The 19,038-nt window shown below is 53.6% G+C and overlaps 1 protein-coding gene across 5 annotated transcripts in view; it reads left to right on the plus strand.

Annotated features, from left to right (window-relative positions):
• The window catches only part of STARD8 (StAR related lipid transfer domain containing 8), an 84,647-nt gene extending 66,472 nt beyond the window's left edge, over nucleotides 1-18,175 (plus strand). For 2 of the 5 annotated variants that reach the window (XM_054544676.2, XM_054544677.2), the window contains 13 exons: nucleotides 4,948-5,019; nucleotides 7,359-7,440; nucleotides 8,434-8,497; nucleotides 9,265-10,706; nucleotides 11,306-11,479; nucleotides 12,345-12,504; nucleotides 13,005-13,203; nucleotides 13,624-13,834; nucleotides 14,135-14,249; nucleotides 14,510-14,734; nucleotides 15,711-15,928; nucleotides 16,030-16,206; nucleotides 16,390-18,175. In XM_054544676.2, the coding sequence (XP_054400651.1) occupies nucleotides 4,948-5,019; nucleotides 7,359-7,440; nucleotides 8,434-8,497; nucleotides 9,265-10,706; nucleotides 11,306-11,479; nucleotides 12,345-12,504; nucleotides 13,005-13,203; nucleotides 13,624-13,834; nucleotides 14,135-14,249; nucleotides 14,510-14,734; nucleotides 15,711-15,928; nucleotides 16,030-16,206; nucleotides 16,390-16,507 (3,257 nt within the window). In that variant the 3' untranslated portion in view covers nucleotides 16,508-18,175. The remainder of the gene's footprint in view (nucleotides 1-4,947; nucleotides 5,020-7,358; nucleotides 7,441-8,433; nucleotides 8,498-9,264; nucleotides 10,707-11,305; nucleotides 11,480-12,344; nucleotides 12,505-13,004; nucleotides 13,204-13,623; nucleotides 13,835-14,134; nucleotides 14,250-14,509; nucleotides 14,735-15,710; nucleotides 15,929-16,029; nucleotides 16,207-16,389) is intronic. The other 3 variants (XM_024240381.3, XM_054544678.2, XM_054544679.2) reach the window with 3 other exon arrangements.
• Nucleotides 18,176-19,038: the final 863 nt, after the last annotated feature.

Consider the following 19,038-nt stretch of genomic DNA (forward strand, 5'->3'; position numbering starts at 1 on the left):
GGTGCCTTCTCTCTTCCTCCTGGCTCTTTTCTCTCACCTCTTTTCAACCGGTACACGATCTGAACTGTGTCTTAAAGACTAGATGGGTACAAAGTTCAGCTCATCTTAACAAAAATAGCCTTTGTTAATGATAACTTTTATATAGCCACTTTCAAAACCAGCAAAAGCCCGATCAAATCTATAAGGTAACCACAGCGGTAGACAGGAAAGTTGTTAGTCTCCGCTGTATACATTTGGAAACCAAAGCTTAGAGAATGACACGAGTTGTCTCAGATGACTTAGTGGCAAGCATGGAAGCTGGTTTGATTGGAAAAAAGCTTTTTTTCCAACTTAGTGATCATCTTTGGGCATTATTGCATCTCCCAGTGAGAAATGTTGCTGCCACTTTCCTGGGTGCATAAGCCCTATGCTTGAGTGTTTCTCAAGACCAGAAGACCTGCTTTTTTCCTGGTTGCATCCTTCTCAGCATAGAAAACTGCTCTGTGCTGTCTCTGGGACGTGGCCTGTGTAAATGTAGGTGCAGATACTGTCATTGACCTCAGAAAGCATGTGCTGCTGCTCAGCCTTTCCTTCTTTGATGCTCCCTCCAGGAGACCTGTGGGTTTGGCTCTGAGGCCTGATTGGACTCTGGAGCTTTCTAGTATGCCCTCTCCCCTGACTCTCCCAGCCTGGATCATCTGGGCCCCTCCCCCAGGGGCTTAAGTCTCAGTGGAATCCAGTTTGTGCCAGCTGACTGCTGTTACTGACCTATCCTGGCACATCACCTAAGCTTTGGCCAGAGCATGCACCACCTACAGAATATAGCCTTTAAAACTGCTGGCAGCCATGCCTTGGAATCTGCATATCTGGATACAGAGGTAGGGCAAGGGGCCACAGACATTCCTACCTCACTCACCTCAGCCTGCCGGTTGTCACTCTCCCCACCAGATACATAAGCCCATCCTCAGTCCGGGCCACCTGGGCTTCAGCCCCAGGTGAATCAAGTCTATTGGGGGTGGGGGTGGGGTCGCTCCTAGCCTCAGCCTGGGCAGGCTGAGACGAGTGGGAGGGACAAGGCAGAGCACCTCAGTTCAGCCTTTAATCACCAAGACATATGTCCCTGACTGATCCATCTGGGAGGGAGCCTCGGGGCCTCCCAGCCCTCCATGAGATGGTGTATTGTGGGGAGCCAATGTCCCTGACATCCTGTTTGGTAATAACCCATTACATTCTCTAGATTCCTGTTAAGGAGGGCTGGTGGGGAATTCAGTCTGTAGCGCTACTCCAAACTCCTTTGCTCCTTTGTATTTGGAGCAATTGCAGCCTCTTTGAAGGCTCCTTACCTCACTTGCCCTAGCCATTTGGCTGCAATTCTGACAGTGGTCTGGGCAAAGCCATTGTCCAGACCCACAGGGGAACGCAGCAGCTGGGCTTCTTTCTCTAATTTCCTCTTTCTCTTTGGGACCCTTCAGAGTCAGAGTTGGGGTGGAACACATTTGTTGAGTGCTTGGTATTATGTGCCAGGGGCTTTTACTTTCTGCAGTATTTTATTTAATGCTCTCAGTAGCTATAAGATGTGGATGCTGGCTGGGTGTGGTGGCTCACACCTGTAATCCTAGCACTTTGGGAGGCTGAGACAGGGAGACAGGAGGATCACTGGAGGCCAGGAGATGGAGACCAGCCTGGGCAATATAGTAAGACCCTGTCTCTACAAAAAATAAAAAGAAAATTAGCCAGGTGTGGTGTGGTGGATGTTATTGTAGCCCTAGCTACTCAGGAGGCTGAGATGGGCGGATCCCACAAACCTAGGAGTTTGAGCCTGCAGTGAGCTGTGATAGCGCCACTGCACTCCAGCTTGGTTGATAAAGTGAGACCCTGTCTCAAAAAGAAAAAAAAACCCCATAAACATGAAAAATAAATAAAATAAAAATAGAAAAAAGATGTGGATGCCATGGCTCTTATTTTACAGAGAAGGAAACAGAAACCTGGAGAGGTTATACAACTTGCCCAAAGTCAAAGAGCTAGTGTCTGACAGCATCAGGATTTGAACCCTGGGTTGTGACTCCACTGGACCAGAAGGAGCAGGAAAACAGCCTGGGGGGCTGGGGTTGGTTCCTTTGAGTCTGAGCTCCTTGCTTGGCTGGCATGAGGGCAGGTGGCATAATGCAATGGCAAAGAGCACTGAACATGGAGTGAAAAGATCAGGGTTATAGTCTCAGCTGTGACACTTTACCCTGTATGACCTTGGAAAAGTCTCTTGGGCCTCAGTAGGCCTTATACTGTAACTTTTAAAAAATACCAATGTGGAGAGTCCTACCACAGATCAATTAAGCCAGCCTTCTGGGGAAGGGGCCCTGGCCACTGGTATTTTTTAAAATAACACTTCCTAGCTGATTCTTATGTGCATCCAGGGGTTAGAATCACTGAGCAATGTGATTTAGACCAACACTTTTCAAACTTTAATGTGTTTGCCCAAGGGTTTTCTTAAATATAGTGGTTCTGGGTGTGGGGCTTGGGATTCTGCATTTCTAACAAGCTCCCAGGTGATGTTGATGCTGCTAGTCTGGGACTACACTTTGAGTAGCAAGGGGCTACAGGGCTCTAGGTAGTCATGAAATAACTTGGCATTGACCTGAGTGAGATGGTCCCCTTCTGCCAACCCCCAGCTAGGGCCAATGCCTAGCATCAGGGGAGGGAGGTGCCTCTCCTACCCTCTCCATTAGCCATGAGTAACTGAGGGCTGCAGTGGGATTTTAAGGGTGTGTTCCTGGCATGCAGGCCTACCCTAGAGATTTGCTCCCTTTCCTGGGGTGGCCATACTTGTGACCCTTTAGGGGCCACTGTCTGCTCCTATGCCCGCCTCTCTGTAAGTCCTAACCTGGTCCATTTTCTGGCACCTCCCTTTTGTCCTAATAACAGGAAAGCAGAGCTGGCTGCCAGGATGGGTGCTGAGATGGGGAAAGGGTCTCATCCCAGGGGCATGACAGGAACAGGGACAGGGAAGTGGCTGTGGCAGCCAGCTCAGCTGTCCTAGCAGAACCATGTTCCTCAAAGGCTCCCTGGGCAGCTCCCTTTAGACTGGTCTTACATCACCTAGACTACCACTGGCCTGGAGCACAGGATCCTTTTTCGGGCTTGCATTGCCCCCTGCCAGACAGGTGGAGGTACTGCTAGCAGGGCTCTGTCAGACACTTTCCAGGGACCCATCAGAGGTCCTGGTGATTCCTAGATCTCTATCTTAGGTTAGGAAGTTGCAGTAACATAAAACATACATGTATGCATGCACACACACACACACACATGGAGAGAAACAGATGAGAGAGAGAGAGACAGAGAGAGAGACAGAGAGAGAAAGAGAGGCAGATGCATGCACAGACTGAGGTGCCTGTGGGTATATACAGGTGCATGGTCCCACAGTGATCCTCATGAGTCATGGACATGAGCAGATTTGGCTACAGCTACATGTAGAGACAGATGCTGTAGTGGGCACTGACCTGTTGCATGCACTCACAGAAATGCACAGATGTTCATCCTTGCCCTTACCCCCATTTGCCCCCAAAACCTGCAGGGGCTCCAGGGGCTGCAGAACCCTCTCTTGTTTCCCTCAAATCCTCATCAGTGTGTGACTCTTGAGGAGCCCATTACTTTTTCTGACTGACTTCTGACTTCTCCCACCCTTCCCTCCACTGTCTACTCACCTAGCATCTCTGAAATACTGTTTTGTCCTTCATCTTATCTGTCCCAGCCACTAGGATTTCATCCTGGGTTTCCTTGTGAGTGAGCACTGGGAAGAGAGAGCTCTTCCTGTCTTGGAAAAACCTCACCAGCCTCCTTAGAGTCCTCTGGTCAGGGGGGCCAGGCGAGACTGTGGCCACAGGTGCTGAGGAAATGGAGGACGTGTTGAGGGCAGGACTCCATGGCAGGATCAGCTCTGCTAAAGCCAGCTGACTTTCCCCACCAACCTGGTGATGCCAGGTCCCATGGTCCCAGCCCCACTCATCTCGGCATCACCTGGGTGGGAAGCAAATAACCGCCCGGGCAGGTACAGGGCTTTACTGCTGGTATTTGGCCTACCCTGACTAGGAGCGCCTCCTCTGTGGCTTCAGTCCAGCTGCACGTCTCTGCTGGCGCTGGCAGGGGTGCTCAGCTCTGTGCCAGAACTCCCAGAGCAGAGGCTACAGGTTGACCTAGCCATGGCCCCCCAAGACCCCGACAGGCCAGTACTGTGTCTTCATGACACTCAGCACTGCACTATGACACTAATAGGCCAAGAGAGCTGGGGCAGTACTGGGAAGCTCCCTGAGGAGGGAGGACTGAAATGAGCATGGGGGTGCTGCTGTCAGACTCAGCTGGGATTCCGACCCTGGCACTGCTGCTTTGTCCACTGTGAGACCGTAGGCTGAGCCTGTTTGTATGTCTGTAAAATGGGGATAGCAAAGCCATCACCGGTTATTGTGTGTGTGAAATGAGACTTGGCTGTCAAAATGCTGAAGAATGTTAGATGCGATGATGAGAAAGAGAATGATAGGAATGGGTGAACGTTCCTACTTCCTGCCTGGACTAGGGTGGTCTACCCAGGGCCTTGGAAGGGGGTGAGTCCGTCAGAAAGGCTCGGGGGTGGACACAGCTGTGGCTTCTTATCCCAGCAGGCCTCCTTGACCTCAGATGATCCTGGTTCCTGGGCAGGGAGTGGGAGAGTGGGAGGGGTTTGGAACAGGCAGGGAATGAGACTCAAGAAAGCCAGGGCCAGGATGCCCAGACTGTAGGGCTTGGGGAGCAGAGGGCCTCCTGGCTGGCTATGACTTGGAGCAAATGTACTAGGACCTCTGGCCTTCTCTTGCCATTGCTGGATCACCAGAATGAGACATGCCTGCCTGCTGGGTTTGGGCAGCATGTACCTAGGGCCCTGGTGTCAGCACTCTCCTAACTCCATTTCTTTGCCTGTTTCTTTCCCTTGTTCTGTTTTAGAAGCCGAGGCCAAAAGAGCATGTGAGTGGCTTCGAGCAACAGGATTCCCTCAGTATGTGCAGCTTTTTGAAGGTAAGGCCACTCAATTGTTTACCCTCCCCTGTTCCATACTTCCCCTAGCCCTCAGTTTTTCATTTGTTAAATGGGGCAAGTCAGATTCTCTCTCCAACTACACACAAGCAGTGTCTCCTGGCCCTGCTCCGATTTTTTTCAGGGACTTTGCTCCTGCAGTTGCACCTTTCTCTCCCACATCATCTCTAAGGGATTGCTCTCACAACGGCCACAGGCTCTGCTGTTGCCCATGCCTTTAAAGTACCTTGTCTTGACCAGGGTCATCATGTGGTACCAATCCTGAGGAGGCCATGTAGGTACACACGGTGTGAAGAATGCCGCCTGGAGTTGTACACCCTGGTGGCCCAGCCTTGGCCTCACTTGCCCCACAGTGATGGCCTCGTTTCTGTGTTTTCCTTCATTTCTCTTTCGTGTTTTTCTAGAGTTCTTCACACTTGCTGTTTCCCTTCCCCTTTTCTCCCCACACCCCTACTGCACCCTGGCTTCACCTCCACCTCGCCTGGTCAATTTGCCTGGTCAATTCACCAGGGACCTCCATGTGGTCACACTCAGTGGTCACTTCCCAGTCCTCATCTTGCTCCATCTCTCAGCAGCATTCAGTGCCACTGGCCACTCCTTCCTTCGGCTTCTGGAACGCCCCCCTTTCCTGGCTGCCTCTCTGGCTGGGTTCTGTCTCCTTAGCTGACTCTGCTTCCTCTAACTGATATCTAAAGTTTAGGATATCCCAGGGCTCTGTCCGGGGCCCTCTTCTCTCTCAACATTTCTTTCTCATGAGATCTTTGTCTAAGTACTATCCATATTCTGATGACTTCCAAATGTCCAGACCTCATCCCCAAGCTCCAGATTCATATATTCACAGCTGCCAATTCAATCTCTCTACTCAGATGTCTGATGGGTGTCTCGGATTAAACAGGTCTGAAACCAACTCCTGATGGTACCACCATTTACCCACTTGCTCAAGCCCCATACCCAGGAGTCGTCCTTAATTTAATTCCTCCTTGTTCCCATCTCCTATCTCTAACCCTTCAGCAAGACCTTTTTCCCTCCAGAACGTATCTTGAATCAATCCACTTCTTACTACCTCCACTGCCACAGCCTGGTTTGTGACCCAGTGTCACGGCTCACCTGGGCTAGTGCAGCAGCTTCCTGTGCTCTTGCCCTCTCGTCTCTACACTGCAACTGGAGAGCTCTTTTTGGCCATAGGTCTGACTGTCACTCCTGCTCCAAACCCTCCGATGGCCTCCCAGCACACTCAGAATGAAATACACACAGACTCTCTGCTCTGGCCTGTCCGACTGCATTCTCCAACTTCCATTGATTACTCTTAGCTTTGTTCACAGGGCTCCTCTCTACACTTGCTCACACCAAGCTCTTTCCCTCTTCAGAGACTTGATGCTGATGTTCCTCCTGCCTGGAACTCTCTCTGCAGTTTCCTTGCACAGCTGGCTGCTTCTCATCTTTCAGGACTCAGATTGGATGTCACTGCTTCAGAAAGCTCTCTGCTGACAAGCTCTCTGCTGACCACCTCTCTACAAGCAGCCCCCACCCCTACCAGCCTCCCTTTACACTATCATGCTGGCTAATGTCTTCCATGACTGCACCATCTTGGTTTTAAGTACTGTTGCTTATCTGTTTCCTTTAAGAGTGTAAACTCCAAGAAGGCAGGAACCATTTTTGTTGTGTTCACTGTTGCATGCTGTATGGTTTGCTCAAGTGTCTGGCACAAAGTAAATGCTCAGTTGGATATTCATTAGTTGAATGAGTAAAGGAACAAATGGGCTTGCTTCAGCAGTAAGGTAGAGAGCTGTGAGACTTCTCAGATTCTCTCTTCCATTCCCCCAACTCCTTTCTTTCCCCTCTCCCCTCCCTAAGTACCAGGGAGTGGGCTCCTACTGCTCTGGGCCACAGGGGGATGCAAGGTATTGTTTGGCTACTGTGCTGTCCTGTCCTTTCTGTCCTTGCTCCCACCCTACTCCCCCAAGTTCACCTTGGGCCAAGGAGAAGTTTCCCTGCCTGAGCAGCTCAGGATTCAAAGGGGAATGGGGGAGCCCATATTGGGTTCTTGGCAGCCACCCGGGGTCTTGGGCCTGCTATCTCCCATGGACCTGCCTCACTGACTGACAGAGTTCTTGGGTCCAGCTCAGCCCTCTAGGCCTCTCCCAGACCTTTCCCTGAACTCCCTGGGCACCCTCCTTTATTCCTGACTTTTTTTCCTTCTGCTTTGCCTCTTGTCTTCCTGCTCCCCCTCCCTCCTGGCCGTTCCCTTCCAGCTCAAGGGCTGCTGAGGCTGAGTTTGTGATATACCACTGCATTCATCTTTGCTTCTCTGTGCCATACAGAAGGTTCGTTTCCCCTGGATATTGGCTCTGTGAAGAAAAACCACGGTTTTCTGGACGAGGACTCTTTGGGGGCCCTGTGTAGGTAGGTGGGCTGAGGGCCAGGCCTGGGAAGCCAAAGGCCCGGCTTGAAGCTTCCTCGTGGAAAAAAACATCCCTTGTACCCTCTAACAGAGGAGGAGCCCAGCTTACTAACAAAGCTCATCTTCTGTGGTCACATTGCTCATTCTGTTCTTTGTATTTGTGACACCCTCAACCACCCAGTCACTCTAGCTAGAAAGCCAAGATCTGGCCTTGTTTCTTTTCTCCTAAAGTTATAGCCCCCAAATATTCCTCTGCTTCAGTCCCTCTCTACTTACACCAGCTTGGCCCTTGTTTGAAGCCAAACCATGGCTTCTCCTTGGATCGATCACAAGGCTTCAGCCTAACTGGCTTTAGTCTTGATAGCCCATCTCTCCCCTCCCCTCTCCGCCTTCCCTCACCCCACTCCCAGATCCATCTAGATCCACCAGCGTCAGCATTGTAACAGCTCCAAATGGTTGTTCTTTCTGCTTAAAATGTGTCACTGCCTAAGGATAAAAATGCAAAGACTTTTTGGCATACCACCCAAAGCCCTTTGCAAGCTGGCTCATTAGCCTTAGCCCCATTGGTCTCATGCCCACACTGGTCTGTTTGCTGACTGTATACCTACAGTGTCCTGTGTAAGCTTGGGTAAGAGTCCCTGTTTCTCTCACCCTCAAAATCCCATTTGCATCCTCCAGGAAGCCTTCTCTGACTGCATCCCTCCTTCATGGAAGTTGCTTGTCTCTCCCTGTGTTTGTCTGCTGTGCCTTCTGTCTGCTCTGTCTTTGAACATGTCCCATTTCTGTAGGGTTTATTTCCACTCTCTGTGTAAGCTCCTGGAGGGCAGAGGCCATAATCTTCCCAGCACTGTGTCTGGTTCTTAAACCTCCATGAATATTGGAGCTTGCGAGAAGTTTTGATGGCTTGGGCATGTGAAGTGGCAGGTGCATCTTGGTAAGCTCTGGCAGGCTTTGGGGATGGGGACCCTTGGTTGGACACTTCCATTTTGTTACAGGAGGCTGATGACCTTGAATAATTGTGCCTCGATGAAACTGGAGGTTCATTTTCAAAGCAAGCAGGTGAGTCATGGCAAAGGGTGGGTCTGTGGTCTTGTGGTGCCATAAGGAAACCCAGAGCATACATAAGCCATTTGTAAAACTAGCTCCAGTATTCCAGGAGTCTGAGATGTCCAGAGCAGTGCCTTTCCCCAGCTAGGGGTAGAGATGGAGGAGATCTATGACCCCATTCTTTCCTGGGAACTCACTTTCTTGCTTTTTTTCTCTGGAGCTTTCTATACCAGAGGCCTGTAGTCAGGTGGGGCAGCCAAGTGACCAAAGCCCTGGGCTGTGAGATAGGAGGCCCATGGGGCCTGGTCTCAGCTCTGCCACTGATTACTGAGGGACCTCAGGGAAACCTCTTCCCTTCTGGGCCTCAGTTTCCCCATTTTGCAAAGAAGGAGATGGACTAGAAAATCTCCAATTCTGTCCAGCTCTGTTGTGATTCTAATCTAAGACTACAGCCTAGAGCTTGGGAAGGTCTGTCACTGACTTAATGTATGTCATTGACCTTGGGCAAGTGGCTTCTGGTTTGTAGGTTTGTTTCCCTATCTGTAAAATTGGAAGGGGGGTTAGATTAACTAGTTGACCATTACCATTACCATACATCTGGGCTCTGTCTATGACTGCTGGCTTCCTCTGGCACTCCCAGAGCTAGCTCTCCCCACCTAGGCCATGTTCTCAGCCAGAAAGCAGGGCCCTTCACCTCAGAGTCCCCCAAGAGTTTGGAAGCAGAGAGTGGAGTACAAGCAAGGACTTGTGGCCTGGGCTTCTCTGACCTGATCCTGCAGTGCCTTTCCCAGAATGAAGACTCAGAAGAGGAAGAGCAGTGTACCATCAGTAGCCACTGGGCCTTCCAGCAGGAAAGTAAGTGCTGGTCTCCTATGGGGTCCTCTGATCTGTTGGCCCCACCGAGCCCTGGCCTGCCAGTGACCTCAAGCTGTGAGAGCGTCCTCACCGAGCTTAGCGCCACCTCTCTGCCAGTCATCACCGTGAGCCTACCACCCGAGCCAGCAGACTTGCCCTTGCCAGGCTGTGCCCCCAGCTCGAGTGACCGGCCCCTCCTCAGCTCCACCCAGGGCCAGGAGGGTCCCCAGGACAAAGCCAAGAAGCGCCATCGTAACCGTAGCTTCCTCAAGCACCTTGAGTCTCTGAGGCGGAAGGAAAAGAGTGGCAGCCTGCAAGCAGAGCCCGAGCATAGTCCAGCCACCTCAGAGAAGGTCTCCAAAGCCTCATCTTTCCGCAGTTGTCGTGGCTTCCTCTCAGCTGGATTTTACAGGGCCAAGAACTGGGCCGCCACCTCAGCCAGTGGCAGTGGTGCTAACACTCAGAAGGCCTGGGAGGCCTGGCCTGTGGCCTTGTTCCGGCATCCTCAGCGGACACACCGGGGTGATTGCCTGGTGCATGTGCCTGGGGACCACAAACCAGGCACATTCCCTCGCTCCCTGTCCATTGAGAGCCTGTGTCCTGAGGACGGACACCGCCTGGCAGACTGGCAGCCAGGTAGGCGGTGGGGCTGTGAGGGGCGCCGGGGCTCCTGTGGCTCAACGGGCAGCCATGCCAGCACCTATGACAACTTGCCTGAGCTGTACCCAGCTGAGCCTGTAATGGTTGGGGCTGAGGCTGAAGATGAAGATGATGAGGAGAGTGGGGGCAGCTATGCTCACCTAGACGACATCCTCCAGCACGTGTGGGGGCTACAGCAACGAGTAGAGCTGTGGTCTCGGGCCATGTACCCAGACCTGGGGCCTGGAGATGAGGAAGAGGAGGAGGCCACTTCATCAGTAGAAATAGCAACAGTTGAGGTCAAATGCCAAGCTGAGGCTCTCAGCCAGATGGAGGTTCCAGCCCATGGAGAGTCCCCAGCCTGGGCCCAGGCTGAAGTCCAGCCAGCAGTCCTGGCTCCGGCTCAGGCTCCAGCTGAGGCTGAGCCATTGGCACAGGAAGAGGCTGAGGCCCCGGCCCCAGCCCTGGCCCCAGCCCCGGCCCCGGCCCCAGCCCAGGACAGTGAGCAGGAGGCACATTCAGGCGGGGAACCCACCTTTGCCTCTAGCCTGTCTGTGGAAGAAGGACACTCCATTTCTGACACTGTGGCCTCCTCCAGCGAACTTGACAGTAGTGGGAACTCCATGAATGAGGCTGAGGCTGCGGGGCCCCTGGCTGGACTCCAGGCATCAATGCCCCGTGAACGGCGTGATTCAGGTGTTGGGGCCTCACTTACCAGACCCTGCAGGTGAGAGTTTGAGTTGGGATGAGGCGGACGCAGGGTCTCCTGTTCTCTCTCTGTCTCTGAAGCTGATTTCTCAGTCAGGAGGCCCGGGGTTAAGTGCTTGGGGGCTGCGTTATCCCCTCACAGCCAGCTTAGGAGAGAGACTACAGGACTTGGGAATCCAGAAAGTTAGGTCCAGAACCTGCCTGTGCTGTGGCCTTGAGGAAATGATGCTCTCCCCTTTGGGCCTCAGTTTCTTCATCTGTAAAGTGAGGGAGGATGCTGGAGGAGATGGTCTCTGGTCCCCAGCTTTGCCCATTCAGGGTTTCTTGGAGCAGCCCCTCCACGGTAGTCTTGGAATGGGCAGGGGGCTTCACTGCTTATTGGCACTAGATGGGCCTGAGCTCTGTGCCACCCTCCCCAAGAACTTCTTGGCCCCTAAGAAGCTGAGTCCAAGCTTTTTCCACCCTGGAGCCTCAGCAGCAGCACTAGAAAGTAGTCCCAGCTCCCTGCATTTTTTCTTTGGGAAGAAAAAAGGGGACCACAATAACCCACACCTTTTCTAAGGTTTAGCCAAACCTGCTCCTCTGGGCTTCTCCACCCCTCTCACCGCCCCCCACCAGGAAGCTCCGTTGGCATAGCTTCCAGAACTCCCATCGGCCCAGCCTCAACTCAGAGTCGCTGGAGATCAACCGGCAGTTTGCAGGCCAGATCAACCTCCTGCACAAGGGCTCGCTGCTGCGGCTTACCGCCTTTATGGAGAAGTACACTGTGCCCCACAAGCAGGGCTGGGTCTGGTGAGTGGCTCCTGGGCCATGGAGGGTGGGGAACTGCTGATTCAGGTCCACGGCCCCAGGCAGGGTCAGCCCAGGAGGTGGGTGCAGGCAGGCAGGGCCCACAGGCCAGGGGAGCGGTGCGATATGCCAGGAGGCTGGAGGGGCTTGGTGAGGCTGGGTATGGGGCAGAGGACCTGAGGTCCTCCAGCTGTATTTTCTCCATCCCAATCTCCATGCTGCAACTAGTGAGATCATCCTAAAATGCAGCTGTGGTTGTCACTCTCCAGATAAACACTTTTCTCTGGCTCCCCATTGTCCAGATTCCCTCCCACCATGACTCCTTCCTGTTCTGGTCCGGCTCCATCCTTCTGGCTCTTTAGCCTCCCGCTCCTAAGCAACCCCACCTTATAGACCAGTGGGACCAGTCATCCTTCCGTGAACGTGCTATGATCTTTTTCCTGCCTCTTTGCCTTTGTTTGTGCTGTGCTCTCTGCCTGGAATGCATTTTCCCCATTTCTCCTCTGGGACAATGCCTTCCTATCCCTCAAGAGCCTGCTGAGTTATCACGTCCTCTCCGAAGCCTTCCCTAACTCGCTAGGTACAGTTCCCCTCCCTCAATGGGTCTTCCCCTAAGTTCTTGGCCTCCTACTGGCCACATGAGTTGTTACTGCCTATTGACACAGTTATCTCCTTGGCCAGACTGAGAGCTGTCTGTGTTCCTCTGTGACTCCCTGGGGCTGGGCCCAAAGCAGGTGCTCAATGAGTGTTGACTCTGGGGCAGTGGTGTGTGCCTTACCCTCCTCACCCCACCTGATCCTCTGAGACTGCAGGCAGAGTCTCCAAACTGTGTTCCCCCTATCTGATCACTTGTCATTCTCCCAAACAGGTCAATGCCCAAGTTCATGAGGAGGAACAAGACCCCAGATTACCGGGGACAGCACGTATTTGGGGTGCCACCCCTCATCCACGTGCAGCGCACGGGCCAGCCACTGCCACAGAGCATTCAGCAAGCCATGCGCTACTTGCGCAGCCAGTGCCTGGACCAAGTGAGCCCTCGCGGGGCAGCCTGTGGGGAGATGGTGCAGGGGTGGGGTGGTGGTGGGCATTGGGCTGAAGGCTGAGGAGCTGGGGAGAGGAACTGCTCTGGCCTTCCCCCTCACTTGGGCTGGTCCACCAGAGGCCTTTGCTGTTCTCAGCAAGGACCAGCAAGGATGAAACTCCTTTCTACTCCTTAGGCCCAGCTCTGTGCTACCTTCTTTCTGGCCCAGGCTCTGTAGCCCTTATCTTCTGGGAGCCTGAATTTGCCTAGATCCACCTTTTCCTACTCATCTCCACAAAAGCATCTTTTCTCTTTTGTCCTGAAGGTGTAAAAATCCTTCTCTTTGGTTTTCCCATTTGTCTCCTACCCTGCCCCTCAGGAGGCCTGATAGGCTTTGAAGTCTCTGGGGTGGCCTAGGCTCCTGACATCCAGTCCCGGACTGGCCTCACAGTCTGACTCCTACTCACGCATGTTTTCCTCGCTCCCTCCCTCCCCTGCATGGACTAGGTAGGCATCTTCCGCAAGTCTGGGGTCAAGTCCAGGATCCAGAGCCTGCGTCAAATGAATGAGACCTCGCCTGACAACGTCTGCTACGAGGGCCAGTCAGCCTACGACGTGGCTGACCTGCTAAAGCAGTATTTCCGGGACCTGCCTGAGCCCATCTTCACCAGCAAGCTCACCACCACTTTCCTCCAGATCTACCAGCGTGAGTCGCCCACTCCTATACCCAACAACCTGCCCCATTCTCAACCTCCCTGAATCCCAGGCCTTGTGGAAGATAAACCTGGTGCAGGCAAATGTAGCTGGACCTGTGAGCTGATTGGAACAGTTACTATCTGGAGTTGGAAAGGCCCTTGCAGAGAGACCATTCTGCTTCCCCAAACCCATTATATGGAAGGGTAGACTGAGGCCCTGAGGGAAGAAAGGGGAACTACCTAAGGTTACACTGTATGTTAGTAATAAAGCTAGATCAAGCACCCAGAGACCTCACAGAACTGACCTTTTCCCTTCCCTCTCACCGCTCCCCTTGGGACTGCTGTGCCTTTTGCCCCCTTGGAAGCAGGAGGCTGGCTGCTAAGGCCTCTGGGGAAGTAAGGAAGGCTCTTCTTCCATTGCTTCCTCACAGTCCTCCCCAAGGATCAGTGGTTGGCAGCAGCACAAGCCGCCACCTTGCTGCTCCCCGATGAGAACCGAGAGGTGCTACAGACCCTGCTCTACTTCTTAAGTGACATTGCCTCTGCTGAGGAAAACCAGATGACAGCAGGCAACCTGGCAGTGTGCCTGGCGCCCTCCATCTTTCACCTCAATGTCTCTAAGAAGGATAGCCCCTCTCCCAGGTGAAATGGTGCATGGCATGTCAGGGCCGGGCCGGGTCCAGACAATTTGGGCCCCACTGGACTTTTGGCTTTTGATGGCTGGCACTGCTGTGTCTCGGCCTCACCACAAGGAGTGAGCCTGACTCCTCAGGGGCCCTGGGCTGGTGGGATGCTGTGGAGCAGGGCCTTCCAAAAGGCAGCAGGTTGTTTTGTGGCCAGGTTTGGCAAAGTGGCTTCCTAGCAGCTAGAAGGCAGCCTGTCTGCCATCTTGTCTTGTGCCCTTGTGCCATCTCTCCTCTCACCACCTCCTGCTCCATCTAGGATCAAGAATAAACGCAGCCTCATTGGCAGGCCAGGCCCTAGGGACCTGAGTGACAACATGGCAGCCACCCAGGGCCTGTCGCACATGATCAGTGACTGCAAGAAACTTTTCCAGGTGAGTAACCCCAGGCCATGGCGCCTACTTACCAGACCTGGGGGAACCATCAGGCCTGACCTCGGTGCCCCAAGTCAGGGATAGGACCCAATTTGACACATACCCCTCAAGCTTATACCCCCAACTCTTCCCCCACAATGTTTCTTATCTACCTTGCTGTGGTAGCTGCACCTCTCCACTGCCCTTAACGTGAACCTGACAGACCCCATGGGGTCTCCTGCTCTCTGGAGCTGCAGCCCATTGTGTGTGTGCCCTCTCAGGTGCCCCAGGACATGGTGCTGCAGCTGTGCGGCTCCTACAGCGCAGCTGAGCTCAGCCCTCCCGGCCCAGCCCTTGCTGAGCTGCGTCAGGCCCAAGCTGCGGGGGTAAGCCTGAGCCTCTACATGGAAGAGAGTATCCAGGACCTGCTGCGTGATGCTGCTGAGTGCTTCAAGGGCTGGATGAGCGTGCCAGGGCCCCAGCACACGGAGCTGGCTTGCAGGAAGGTGAGTGCCATACCATGGGTGGCTGCTACGGGGCTGGGAGAGCATGGTGCAGGCAAGGGGAGTCAGGGAACCCAAAGGAAGGAGCCGGGGAGGAGCTGCCCCCCGAGTCTCGCTGTGCCTCGGCCTGGTCCTTGGAGAATGTCAGAGAGTCAAGAAAGTACCTTAAGGAATCAAGAACCAAATGAGACCAAGGAAACTCTCAGGAACCACCTGCCAGAATGACCTTCCAAAAGCCCCGTTCCAGATACGATGCTGCTTTGATAGCCTCAATTCCCATCTCTCCCTGCCCCGCAGTCCAGCTGAATCCTTGCATTTGCACCTTTATGCGGTCCTGCTGCCTGGACTGCCCTGACCCCAAGCATTACGTTTCCCGAGTCACCTTTAGCGACAACGGAATGTGTTCCTCCTCCATTCAGAACCTTCTGTCGTGCCCCAGGATGGAGAGGATTTCTCTCTGTTCCCCTCTGGGCACTGGTCATGCTCTTTCTTGGACGTGGATTCTGAGTAAGATTGCAAGCCTGAAGTGTCCTGTGTAAAAAACGGTCATAACAAAATCTTCCATGTAGGATCAGGGTGAGTGTGAGTGCCTGGTACATACTAAAGGTTCTGTAGGTGGCAGCTTTTGTTGTGCATGTGTTTTACTGCCTGTGCTAGATGGCGAGCTCCTTGACAATCACCATCTTCCTGCACCTCCAAGCACTGTGCCCATCATGGTAGGGCCTGAGAGGCCTCTGAGAATGTGTGCCCCGTCATCTCTTTATGCTGTCTAACAGACTTAAAAGCAGACATCCAGAAAAGAGAGAGAGAGGGCAGGGAGCATGGGAACACTGTCTCAGTCTGGCCAGGGTTAGCAGAGGAGCTCTGCAGCCTACCCTATTAAGCCTCAGGCCCTGCAGTTTGAGGCCTGGACTTAGGGCTGGAGTCAGAGTTCTCCAGCCCTGACAGCTGCCCCCATCCCCACTCCTGTGGCTCACAGGCACCGGACGGGCACCCCCTGCGGCTATGGAAGGCGTCCACAGAGGTGGCAGCCCCCCCAGCTGTGGTGCTGCATCGTGTTCTCCGGGAGCGGGCCCTCTGGGATGAGGACCTGCTGCGGGCCCAGGTGCTGGAAGCCCTGATGCCGGGTGTGGAGCTGTACCACTATGTCACCGACAGCATGGCACCCCATCCCTGCCGCGACTTTGTGGTGCTTCGGTGAGGGGCTGCAGCTGCTACCCTGCTATGCTTGGGGGGCCGGAGAAGTGGGGTGGAAACCAGCACTAGGAATCTGAGCCTACGTGTCCCTTCTCCAATAGGATGTGGCGCTCTGACCTGCCTCGTGGGGGTTGCCTGCTTGTCTCCCAGTCCCTGGATCCTGAGCAACCTGTGCCAGAGTCGGGTGTGCGGGCCCTCATGCTCACATCCCAGTACCTCATGGAGCCTTGCGGCTTGGGCCGCTCTCGGCTCACACACATCTGCCGAGCTGACCTCAGGTACCAGGCCTGGGACAGCTTCCTCGACCCCCTTGGCCTTGATCCCCTCCCCTGCCTCTGCCCCTACTTTCTGCCCCATGCTATTGATCCCTGGGGCTGGGGACAAGTCCTTTCTTCCTTCTCCCTGGTGAGGCCTCCGGGGAAAAACCCATTGCTCATGCCTGGTTTCTTCTACTTCCCTAGAGGCCGCTCTCCTGACTGGTACAACAAAGTCTTTGGGCACCTGTGTGCCATGGAAGTGGCAAAGATCCGGGACTCCTTCCCCACCCTGCAGGCAGCGGGCCCTGAGACAAAGCTGTGAGCCTTGGGCTGCTCCCAGCTGGGTGGCACCACCCAGGTCCCCTGGGCACCAAGGGAGCAAGGGGGAATAAGAGCAGGGCAGCCCCCCGGGTGCCGCTGTCAGGAGCAGAGCCAGGCCCGGGTGGCTCCAGCTAGCTGCCTGTCCTGTCCCCTTTCCTAAAGCTCCTCTGCACATAGAGGGGAGAAAAAGAGAATTTAGGCAACTCCATTCCCCCTTCACCCCCAACCCTGTATTCTACCCTCCCGAAAAGAGAAGAGAATCGCATGAGTAGCAAGACTGCTGCCACCAGCCACCTGCCTGTGAGGCCGCCACTTGGCCTGAAGCCTCCACAGCTCCCCGCCTGCAGGGGCAAAGAAGTCAACAGCAGTGTGTGATCCCAGCTCTCTGCCAGACTGAGAGGGCAAGCTGCCTTGTTTGCTGCAAGGATGCTTTTGAGGTTGGACAGGAGGTTCTGGTCCTGCCTTTGGGGCCAACGCTGGCCCTGAAGTGTCTTTTTCAGAGGAATTGGACTGGAGTGAATGGGCACAGGGGCGGAGGGCAGGGCAGCCCCAATCACCACGAGCTGTTTCATTTGTATAAATACGATGCTGAATTTTATGAGGCTGAGTTAAGAGTGGGCACTGACGGGCCCCTAATATGTGACATGACGATTTGGCATAGATTGGGATGTGAGAGTGGAGAACCTTCCTTTCTCAAGTCTCGAGATGCCAATGAAACCAGTTTTCCCTGACTTGGGTTTCACGCTTTATCTACCACCCCATGGGGTCCTGTGTAGCCTTTGGCCATGCACTGCCACTGCCCAGGCCAAGCAAAAGCAGAGTGTGGTTAAGAGACAAGGGTCTGTGTCATCATCCCTTTTGCTTATGGTAGTGGGCTAACATAACAGCCCCTTTCTCAAGCAGAGACCTGGCCCCTGGGCCAGCCAGATGGAAGGGCCTATCTTAGCCAGCTGGAGCTTAAGCCTAACCTGTTCTGTCCCACCGGCCAGCCATCTTTGCCCACATGGAAATTCAAATGCCATTCAAAGGCCACTGGTGCTTTATTTTTCTATCTGCTGAGTAAACTGAAATGAGATGGGTCCCAACCACCACTGTAATTTTCAAGCCTATTTTATTTGTACCTGTAAATACTGTACAGCTTATATATATATATATATATATACACACACATATATGTGTGTGTGTGTTCATAGAGATACACACATATATGTATGTATATATATACACACACATATATATACACATATATATACACACACATATATATACACACATATATATACACATGCATTTGCACAGACACACATATACATCAATTCTCATGAGTGTATTATAATCTCTGGTGGGGGCAAGTGTCTGGAAGGCCTGAGGGGCGCTTCAGATGAGAATGGAGAGGTAGGGAGCCAGGTGCAGCAGGATCCCTCAGATCAATAAAGCATTACCAGAGATGCACTTTAACTGTGTGGCTGTCTTTGCTGACAATGGGCTAGGGACTGGGGACTGGGGTTGTGACTGAGGCTTCAGTGTTAGGGCTCAGAGCATTGAGCATTCACCCCACCCTCTGCTGAGTCCTAGCTTACTGGCAGCAGGACTTGGGTGAGTCCACAAGAGGAATGGGGAGGGCCTCAGCTCTTCTCTTTGGAGAGGGATTTGTGGCCAGGCATGGTGGTGGGGGGTGGGGCAGAGAAGGGGTGGAAAGTTAGCCAGAACTTGGGCAGAAGCTGCAAACCCCATCTCATGACCTGGCCACAAGCATGACCTCAGGCATCCTAAGGAGAGATGAGCCTGGCTAAGCGGCCATTCCTTCCCCTTCTAAACAGCTGGAATGAAGAGTGAAGTCCCAGCCCCAGGAGGCTTAGAGGGCCCTGTGCCACTTGTAAGCCAACCTAAGAGGTCGGAGTGCCTTAAGGCAGCCTCTGGTCTGGCTCCAGTGACCAGCAAAGCCCAGGGGGCTAGAAAGACCCTCTCATCTTGACTTCCCCAAAGGAAGGGGCTTTCCTCTACCATGTTATATGGCCATAAAATTCCCAGGCTCCGAAGAGCAGCTAGAGAGAAAGTCCAGGCTTTGGACGTTTGCATCCCTGAAGTGCTGTCAGTAGCCTGGGCAGGCAAGCCCTGCTCTCTGGGTACCTCAACCTCCTCATGGGTCAAACGAGGCCAGTCATACCTTGCCACAAGCCTGTCTCGGTAAGTGTTCAGGTTGCACCACCCAAGTCTGCACTCCGACCTGGCCTGAACAGTGAGGTGCCTGTCCAGTCCTGCTGCTCTGTCACCTCCTTCCATTCTCTCCTGTGTTCAGTTGTCCCTACATGCCTTGGCCTTTCTTCACTGCTGCCACCTGGGGGTCTTGGCTAGCCCTGGAAGTGAGTGAGGTAGAGCAGAGGACCCAGTCAGCCCCTTGCCTTTGGGAAAACTAAATGGAGGCGCCTTGTGTGTGAGTATGGGCTGGGAGATCACTCTGGCGGTGCTGGGCTTAAGGGACACCAGTGTGACTTTCTGGCCAGTAGTTCTTAAGGAAGGCATTGGGGCCTT

Source organism: Pongo abelii, chromosome X, assembly GCF_028885655.2.
Source record: "Pongo abelii isolate AG06213 chromosome X, NHGRI_mPonAbe1-v2.0_pri, whole genome shotgun sequence".
NCBI lineage: Eukaryota > Metazoa > Chordata > Mammalia > Primates > Hominidae > Pongo > Pongo abelii.